Source organism: Cyprinus carpio, unplaced genomic scaffold (genome assembly GCF_018340385.1).
Source record: "Cyprinus carpio isolate SPL01 unplaced genomic scaffold, ASM1834038v1 S000006481, whole genome shotgun sequence".
Lineage (NCBI taxonomy): Eukaryota > Metazoa > Chordata > Actinopteri > Cypriniformes > Cyprinidae > Cyprinus > Cyprinus carpio.
The window spans coordinates 1254233-1265087 of NW_024879156.1; the positions used below are offsets into that span (position 1 = coordinate 1254233).

Consider the following 10855-nt stretch of genomic DNA (forward strand, 5'->3'; position numbering starts at 1 on the left):
CTTTTTCACAATTATTAGGCTACTTTTGTCTGTGCTTTGTGGCAAACTTAATGCGTGTGCTTGAACGTGCGATTAGTTGAATAATGACAAATGAACAACTACTAGTAACTAGAAAAATCTTACGTGGTGGGCAGACCTATTAAATACCCTCTAGACATCTCTGTTAACCGAAGAACTTGATTGCATGTTACCATGAAACTAACAATATAATTTGATAATATTTGATTGTTTTTAAAATGAACAGTTCCTGTATAAAATGGGACAGCAACCTATATATCAAACATTTTTAAATTGTCCACAGCTGAGCAATGCGGGTTCTGTGCCTGAGCGCACAAAGTGAATGTGCATGCACAATTTTTTTTTTTTTTTGTGGGGGGGGGGTTGTTTCTTAAAGTGATTTTCAGATGCAATGGAAAAAAACGGGATAAAAAAAAACGATAAACACAAACACGAAACAACACAGTCTAGATTAACCCACAGTAACCAATTTTAACCGATTAATCGCCTATTTTCGTTTGCTGCATGTTTTTAAAAACACGCTAAAAATAAATTACGTTTTTGAGAGGAAACAAAAATGTAATGTATAAGTCGCATTTTATTACATTCAGAAATAATAACAGCAGGCCTAATAATATTATAAGGTACCAACAGGATATTTTTAGTTCCCCTCACTTTACAACAAATCCTTTAAATTTAACTATCAGAAAAGAACAACAATTAAAAATGTATAATTCTAATGTATAAAATATAATTGCAGTATATAATAATATAGGCTTAGCTATATAAAATATAATAATAATAATAATAATAATAATAATAATTTAAAGCGAAACATAAGGTAAGGTTGGGCTTACCTCTTTCATTCGAGACAAATGCAAACGTTTCCATATTCATGATGTTGTCTATTTTGAAGCTAAATTATTATATCATTAGGTAAAATAAGCTTTGTAGTTCACGCGGTGTTTCTGTATCGAAGGGAAAAAAATCATAATGAGTAAAAAATATGCAAAAGTGCACCACTACTCACACCTTATGGCATGGTGAACGGCTGCACTGTTTCCAATGAATATGACCAGCGTCATCAAACAGCTGAAACAGATAATAATACCCAATTTTTGGGCACACGGTAAAGGCATAGTTCGAAGCAGAGTTAATAAGAATTATTTCTAAAAGCTGGACCATTCTCATTTTGCTCTTAATATGGAACCTGAAGGATTTTTTTTTTTTCCAATTTGCCAAGAATGAAATGAAATGAAAACATTTACCTTTTAATCTGTGTGTGCATATATGTATATATAATGATTGTTTAATAACAATAGCATGCAGAAAGAGCCTTTGTATAAGAGGTCTTTCTTTTAATTATTGATGCATTGACTGTAGCCTAAGGCTATCCCACATTTTGAAATTAACTCACTGTAAATTTTCTAACAGTTTTTAAGTACGTTACAATGTTATATTATAATGTTATTGTTGTTTTACTTCGACCTTCCATTTCCATTTACAAACCCAAATTTTACAGTTACAGTCAGTTTGCAACAAGTGCCTTTGCGCCACCGGGCGGTAGTTTCGCGAATAACTTTAACACGTGACTGACTTGCAGTTAACGCAGCGGCCCTGAGTGTCTTTGAAACACACAAGCAATATACTATAAATTTATTATTTTTTAAGTAAAAATATGCTAATTTTTCCCCAATGCTCAATCAAATAAAAAAACAATACAATACAAAACAATTTTAAATTATACATGTCCAAAAAATATTGCAATTCTACAAAGAATTGGCCGCTCACACATCAAATGTACTTGTGTGTAGAAACTAGGGTTGTAAAGATATATAATTTAACAATCATTTAAATAATGCATTTAGCAGAAAAAGCGACTAAATTTTTTTATCAGTATGTGCGTACCCTGGGAATTGAACCCATGACTTTTTGCACTGCTAACACAATGCTCTATCAATGTGCCACAGGAACACTATACTTGTATGACAGTTTATCACAGTTTAAACATGCACAGTTATCATACTGCAAACATTTGCATATCTACTGTTTAAAAAATAATGAATAACAAAAAAAATCTCAACCCCGCATATGAAACTTACTTCCGCTTGCTGCTTCACTATGCATTCACTTGGCTGCTTACATGCACATGCAGCGGAGAAAATGACAGAGACAGAGATTATATCTCATCTCCATCCCCTCCGGAAGTTAATATCTGCAGTATGGGAATACTTGGAGCATCAGACCAAATGCAACAATGGGTAATAAAAGCAATTTTAGGATGATTGTAATTAAAATGGCTGAACAATCATAAATTCAACCTCTAGTAATATGATTAAATGGCTTATCACTTTTGACCAACAGGAGGTGCTGTAATCAAATCATCTTGGTGATGATTTGACACAAAGTTTGTTGTCATTATGTCAAAGCTTGGTAAAGAAATAGCCTCAGACTCATTTTGGCACCATGCCTAAAATTTGTTACGGTGCTGTACAAAAACAGTTTTGTCAATCGACACGAAATGCATAACTTTTTGTCAGCACAGTCTGAAGATGATCTGACTCGATTTTGGTGAGAATCGGACCAACAGTTGAGGAGAAGTTAGAAAAAGTAGTTTTTTAACATAAATCAAAATGGCGGACAGGGAGTTCAGATTTCCAAATGCAAAAGTTGGTATGTATGTTGTCGGCATGACCCAAGGAATATTTTGAGACTAGTTTCATTATAATAGCCTACTGCAATCAAAAGTTATTAGCACTTTTGGAAATTTCATAATTAAAGGTTAATTAATAATTTATTACTCTGGCCAATAGGTGACGCTGTTACAAAGTGATGTGCCGTGGTCAGTGTTAGGGTGACAATGGCACATACAAAGTTTGGTGTAAATATGTCAAACCTTTGCAGAGATACAGCCCTCAGATGCAGTTTGGCATCTTTCCAGCAAATAAGTTCATGCGCTAAACGAAAACCTTTTCGTGCATCGACACAAAATCCATACCTTTTTGCCAGCTTGGTCTGAAGATGATCTGAGCCAAATTTGGTGAAAATTGAGGAGGAGTTTGAAAAATTAGGTTGTCAACATGAGTCAAACTGGTGGACAGGAAGTTCAGCCAATATTGGTAAAATTGGTATCTGTGTTCTCGTCATGATCAAAGGAATCTATCAACATCAGGCCAATTCCAAGAGGTTAATGTAAGCAAAAGTTATTAGCATTTTTCTAAATTTAATTATAACTTTTGACCAGAAGGTGGCTCTGCCCCCAAACTTTTTGAGTACCATGAGGGTATGGAGCCAAAGATTTTTGTAATTAGTTTCGTAATGATACGCTAATGCGTTTCGTAAAATACAGCATTTTAGAACATAATTCAAAATGGCCGACGGCCAAAATGGTGGACTTGGGAAAACTGGGTGTCATAGGGTTCATAACTTTTTGCCAGCATGGTCTGAAGATGATCTGGTTAAATTTTCGTGACAATCCGTTCAACGGCCTAGGACGAGTAGTTTTCTAGAAAAAGTAGTTTTTACGAACAATTGAAAATAGTGAAAAAACTAACCTTTTATTTTAATTTTGGTGTCCTTTTGACTCAGCATAAGCCAAGGAATCAAAGAATTTTAATTTTGTGGCTTACGATTCAAAAGTTATTATCATCAAATTTTTGAAAGTTTAGACAAGTGGTGGTGCTAGAGAGTTTGAGTTAGAGACCCCAAATTTGCTATGGTAACTTTTTCTCAATGTCCTCTATCATTGGGCCAAATTTCACAACTTTCCCGCAAGCGGTTCTATGGGCTGCCCTACATCGATTTGACGCAGCTGCCATTTTGAAATTGAAAGCAAGGCTCCGGTTGGAAGAAACCCAGAAGTTTCATCACTTTCCGAGTGACCCAAAAGTCTGCCGTGAATGGATTGTAAAAATAAGAAGAGATGTTGGACCTTACTTTCAGGTAAGTGAAATAACGTTACCTTTATTAATCTAGCTAGCGCTAGCTCTCCAAGCGAAACGTTTTACTCAGTTATCAAACGCATGTCAGTGTACTGATTCTCCCATAGTTACAGACAACACTAGAGTATGCTCCAAACATTTTACCCTGGACTGCATTGTACGATCGCTCACTGGTTTACATAGACTGTAACATAGAAGCGTGCCAACTTTGTTTACGTGGAGCTGTGAACTGAAGCCCAGGAGGACACTTGAGCAACATCAGAGGTGCGTGCCATTCACTTTTTTGATGATATTAGAATTCTCTTTTTAAGTTTAATTTAACCTTTGCTGAATAAAAATATAAAAATATGATAGTACTGTAATGTTTTATCATATTACCTGATGTAATTTGTCATATTGCATAACCTAACCAAAGTGATATGAATTAATTTTGTTTGCTGTCAATTCTTACAGTTGCACAATTTGTATAATATAATTAACAGTATTGACAGAATGCTGTTTTATTCAGACTTGACATATAAAACTGTTGAAAGTGTCAGATCTTCATCAATTGGTGGCAAATATGATATTACAGAAATTCTGATTTTTAAAATGTATGTCTGTGACAACTTTATTAATTGTGATTTTCCTACCCAGTGTAAATGATATTGAAACATTAGAGGAGGATAAAGAGGAGGACCATTCATTTTCTGATCAGAACACAGGAGAACAGTGAGTTATCGATCTAATGCCAACAGAGTGAAAGATGTCTTATATAGGCATGATAGTTGCTGCATAATGACTCAATTGCTAAATTTACAAGCACCCAAATAATGTTAGTAATAGGTTTGATAGCTCAAATACCTTGCACACATGCACAGTGCTGGAATGAATGTTTACTAGAGCCCTTTTATAAGATCTCTGTGAACCAGATAAAAATTTTGGGTTCATATAAACAGAACTTTCAGAATCTGAAATCGGATTGGATTTATTCAGATTGATGAAAATTTGTGTAAACCTACACAATGACATCCTTGATACTTATTTTTGTTCTTCATAATTTTTTTCTTTGTCTCTTCTATCCTAAAACAGATCTAACTGTGGTTTTGGGGCACTGCAAGACCATGATTACATGGAAACATCCACAGAAGAGCAGCTGAATGCAGCACAGAAGGAGATTGCTCGTCTGACAAAAGAAAATGAAAATTTGAAAAGTCAGCAGTTTTGTCTACAAAGATTCCAATGTGAGCCCAAGCTGATCAAGTTTTACACCGGATTTAAAGATTATGAAACCCTCAAAGCACTCTACCAGTCTCTAGCAGTCTCTGGTGAGATGGACTCAAATGCAAAGACTTAATAAAACAGAAAAGACTGTAACTGCTGGCTTTCAGGCTCAAGACATCGGTCTCTTTGACCAGTTTTTCTTGTTTCTCTGCCGTATGAGGCAGGGGCTTCTTTCCGCAGATTTAGCAATAAGGTTTAATATCTCAAGGCCCACAGTCAGCAGGATATGTATAACCTGGGCTAACTACCTGTATTTCATGCTTGGTACACTACCAGTATGGCCAAGTAGAGAGGCTGTAGATGTACTAATGCCACCCTGCTTCAAGAAGACCTTTCCAAAAACACGTGTTGTGCCAGATTATATGGAGATCCATATTCAAACAGCAAGTTCAAAAGTTCTGAACACCATGACATACTCTCATTACAAGGGAACCACAACTTTGAAATCCCTGATTGGCATCACATCCTTTGGGACAGTTAGCTTTGTAAGCAACCTGTACACAGGCTCCATCTCTGACAAGGAAATCACTAAAGAGTCAGGCATCAAGGAAAATCATATTTTGACCTTTCACTCTGTGGTTCAACCAGATGTGGATTGTTTGAGCTCTATTGACAAATTTCCAAGGACCTCTATTTTAAATAAATAGTTCACTCAAAAATGAAAATGTGCTGAAAAAGTACTCACCCTCAGGCCATCCATGATGTAATTTTTTCTAAACAGATTTAGAGGAATTTAGCATTACACCATTTGCTCAGTATCTTGGGTGGCCTGAGAGTAAGTGCATTTTCAACAATTATTATTATTATTTTTGGTAGACTATTAATTTACTCTGCAAATCTACATTTTAGCTTACAGTTAAAAAAAACAAAATGTACATAAATGAGGAGTCATTTAAATGTAACTTTGGTTTACTGTTTTCATTGGTACAGTAGAAAGACAAATACATTGGATTGAATTACTGAAATTATATATATATTATATATATATAATATATATATATATATTATATATATATATATATATACATATATATATATAGTACCTGTTAGCTTTCATTGGTTTTAATCTAGATATGAGTTCTAAAACTATACACATTTATTTCGTACTTATTTATACACTACAGTGTGAGAACCTATTGTAAATAGCAATGACAATATTTGTTTATTTGTTTTTAATGTAGAAATTAGTTGTTCTAAAACTGTACATAAATTTACTTAATTATCTAATGTGTACATTGACTCGCTGTTAAGTGTGTTAGTGTGTGTTACTCACTAAGCACAGGTTGATTTATAAGCACAGGTTGGGCAGCCAGTAGTTAAAAAAAAAAAAAAAAAAACACAAGTCTAATTTATTTTTTACAAACTCCCACTTCTCTTCATCAAAGTCAATGCGCTCTAGATGGAAGTCATTTCTGGATTTTACAAAAAAATGACACCACGTCATCCCTGTGATTCCCATTTGTCCAATCATCTGAAAATGATATTCATGGCTAGTTTTCAGAGCAAGCACACCATCTTCTTTTACAGAAAGGTATTTGCACTCTAGTACACTGTCTACATCAGGGCAATTGATTTCAAGCAACCCCAGAACACCAGTACTGCTGATCTCTGCAACTCATGAGAGTAATAGGTTTGAGGGCTAGACTCCCCAAAAAAATAAGAACTTTGGCACTTGAACTAGCGCCTCAATATCTGAACTTGAACTCACTGTCTACTCGTACACGTTACCTGCACCATGTAAGGGGTATCATTTTTTCACATTGAGCGAAATGCCCTTGCCCTCACAACACAGCCTGCCTCACTTCTTCTGACTGCAAACATTGGAAAAATATTTGAAGTGCATATCATAAATGATTATAACATAAATTGTCCTGTTGATGTAAAAACAAAAAATGAAATTAACATGGACACACAGAATTCATTTCAACCGGTAAGGCAGAGCTATCTTGCTAGCTTGTTTGGCTTCAGGTGATGTGATATAACGTTAACCTTACCTTCAATATCGGTGACATAGCCCTCGATCCAGTTGCTGTATCCCTTTAACAAAACAGCTTGTGGGATTCGACATCCTTCCTCTGCCCATTTTTCGACATCTAATATATTAAATTGTGGTAGCAGCTCTAGGTTGGTAGTCCAAGCCATTGTTGTGTACCTTTACTTATGGGTTTCATCCCCCCGGAGCCTCGCTTTCGTTTTCAACATGGCGGCTGCGTGAAATTGGCGTATAGACTTGCGGTGGAAGAAAAAAATCACACTAACAGATACAATAGGTGCCTAAGCACCCTTGGTGCTTGGCCCCTAAAAAATGTAGACACAAGGTTGCTGCAAAAGCAGGCAATACATCCAACATCTTCGCTCATATTCGTGGACACCATCCCTCCGTGCAGATAAAGGTGTGTCACGTTAATAACAAGTTATAAGTTAAGGCCGTATGATTTTCGTGGTGCAGAGGGAATCCCATTGCAGTTGTGAACATGGAATTTACAGTATAATGAGAATGTCACATAAAACAATCTGATGGATGTCAAAGGTGGATATGATATGTGTCTGAATATTAATGCACAAAGGGACAGCTATATAAATAATCTGCTTGTTTCTGCATGTCTCTGAGTGGCGCCGTTTAATCTACTACATACTGAAGTACTAGGACTGCACGATTAATCAAATTTCTAATCACGATTACAATTATGGATGGCACAATAACATAATCGTTCAAAGTGGCAATTAATCGTTTCAAAGTCAACTTATGTTTTTCTGCATGCTTAAGATGTGTTTTTTTCCTTTCTACATGTTATCTTAAGGGTTTTCCCATTGTTTTAGTTTTAGTATAACATTACAATACCATTCATATTTTTACTTTTTTTTATAATTTAAAGAAACCAACCTGATGTATATTTGACATTTGAGTCCTAATACTATAGAAAAGCACTAAAAGTTTATCAGTTAAGAGTGTTTTCAGCTTGTTTATTTTCATATAAATATATGGCATATAGTTGCATCAAACTATAATATAGACATCATTCAATGTCAAGTCAAGTCATCTTTATTTATATAGCGCTTTAAACAAAAAAGATTGCATCAAAGCAACTGAACAACATTAATTAGGAATGTAAATTGTGATAATTGTAATTAATAATCGCAATTACAATTTCAAGGGAATAATCAACAATTATGATTTTTGTCATAATCGTGCAGCCCTATAATAAAGGATTTGTTCACTCAAATAACTTGTTCTTGTTCTTTTAAAAATCAGTTACTGATAAGAATTATTGTTTAATATATACTATGATAACCGTAAAATCATGATATTTTCTGAGACAATTATCATACCATGAAAATCTCATACCATTACGTAAGGGATGCTTGTATTTCAGAATCAGGCTTTTCTTAACTCGTTCACATTCTCTTTCTACTTTGTAATAAAATTTTTCTTCTAGCAACCTACACTGCTTGGTAAACTCAGTTTGTGAACAGCATCGACTTTTGTAGGCAAGTTTGTTCACCACCTTCGAGAGTTGTGACTCGCTCAGTCAGGTCATGACTCACTTGCTCGGCAGGATGGGAATCTCAACCGAGAAGAACCTACATCACTGTAGCGCCATTTTGGAGAATCTGAGCAGTACGCAGGTGGCATATGGTATACTGTGTCGGCCACGCCACAAGGATACGTTAATTACTTACTTTACACCTCTACTCTCGGAAACGGGGTTACAACCGTAACCAGAGATGTTTTCCCCTCTGGGATGATGTCACAGAAGTGGCATTGAACCACATAATAAAAGCTAAAGGCAAGTTAACAGTTCTTCACTGAACATCTAGCAACCTTATTTTCATCTGTCTTGTTAAAAACAGCGTGTTTGAGTAAGTGTTGGTTTATTAGACAAGCAAAAGGCCTGTATTTTTGTTGCTATTATGTAAATATTCAGATGACAAGATTAGCATTTATGAACCATATATACAGACTATACAGACAGAATCATGCAACTGAAGGTGAAATGACATTTAACTATTTATACTATCAAGTGCTCATAAATATCTGAAACATGTTGTATGTATTTTCCTCATAGTGGAATGCAGTAGTACCAAATGACATGTTTTTAATGACAAGGTCTTTTTGTTACTCTGTACAAATGATTTTACAGGGCACCCAATGGAGAACCTGACTTTCACAAACAGCATTCTCCTCATGGAGGGACTAACAGTTACACCTCAAACTTCCTATCCTGTTTTCATCCTGCTTCTGTTGGCTTATGTCTTTATTATGGTTTCCAACACTGGACTCATAATTCTGATTTCAACCGAGAAAAACCTACATCATCCTATGCATTTTCTGTTCTGTAACTTGCCACTGAATGATATAATGGGGACCACTGTCATTTTGCCACGCATAATGCATGATATTTCCAGAGAAACTTCAGAGCGATATATGACATATGCAGAATGTGTTGTACAAGCTTATTTTGTACATGTGTGTGCAGTAGCATGCCATTATGTGCTGATGATCATGGCCTTTGACAGATATGTGGCTATATGTAATCCACTGCGATACACAGCTATAATGACCAATAAAATGGTGGTTAAACTATCAGCATCAGCCTGGGGGCTGTCAGTATTCATGGTTTCAATTCTGTTAGGTCTCACTATACACCTCTCTCGTTGCAGATCCAAAATTGAAAACCCTTTCTGTGACAATGCCTCACTGTTTAAACTGTCCTGTGAAAATGTTGTTGTTAATAATATCTTTGGAATAGTTTATACTGTGATTGTTTTTACCTTTTCACTTGGGTCTGTATTTATAACATATGGCAAGATTGCTACTGTATGCATAACCAGCAAGAACAAATCACTGAACAGTAAAGCCATAAAAACCTGTGGCACTCACATAGCTGTTTATATAATCATGTTTGTTTCTTGTGCTAGTTTTATTTTTCTTCATCGTTTTCCTGAATACTCTGAAAGCAGGAAACTAGCTAGTATGTTCAATATTGTACCACCAGGACTAAATCCTTTAGTATATGGTTTACAAACCAAAGAAATAAGACAGAAATTTTTACATATTTGGTGTATAAAAAAGGTAAATCCTTAATCTTTATATATATATATACATGTATATATATATATATATATATATATATATATATATATTATATATATATATATATATATATATATATATATATATTATTACATACCAGCTGTAATATATTTTTGTAAATAATACACATCTCTGGAACAAAAGAATTCTCAATATTGGATGCATTCATTTTTGTTATTTTTTGTTACATATGTTATTCTTTTCCTTGATTTTCAGTGAAAATGTTGGAAAAACAGTAGCACTTTAGCTTACACTAATTTTAGTATCTATATAATTTCTGTAATAAAGAATTTCTCATCATTTATAATACATATATTTGGTAATAGTTTACAATAAAAATAAGCAGTTAGTACTTGTATAGGAGGGTCATTTTAAATGTATATTTTAACTGAATATATAAATGTAACCACAAGAGAGTATCTATCTTGACTAAACATTTCCATTTAGTTTCTATCATGTTAAGTCTGTCAATTCCCCTTCAGAATATTTATAAAGTGGTGGTCTCCCTATTTGTGTCATTTTTTTTCTAGGGTATGTTAAATAATATTCTATTAGAATG

At 34.5% G+C, this 10855-nt stretch overlaps 1 protein-coding gene and 1 long non-coding RNA gene across 2 annotated transcripts; both read left to right on the forward strand.

The window, feature by feature from the left end:
* Positions 1 to 3336: 3336 nt before the first annotated feature.
* LOC109064335 lies at positions 3337 to 5373 on the forward strand. The gene is made up of 3 exons (XR_002013373.2): positions 3337 to 4202; positions 4575 to 4649; positions 5010 to 5373. It is a non-coding gene; the product is annotated as an uncharacterized LOC109064335 (long non-coding RNA).
* A 3954-nt stretch (positions 5374 to 9327) lies between these two features.
* On the forward strand, positions 9328 to 10287 carry LOC109064334 (olfactory receptor 146-like). The gene has a single exon (XM_019081379.2). The coding sequence runs from the start codon at positions 9352 to 9354 to the stop codon at positions 10285 to 10287; it is 936 nt and encodes a 311-aa protein (XP_018936924.2). The 5' UTR covers positions 9328 to 9351.
* Positions 10288 to 10855: the final 568 nt, after the last annotated feature.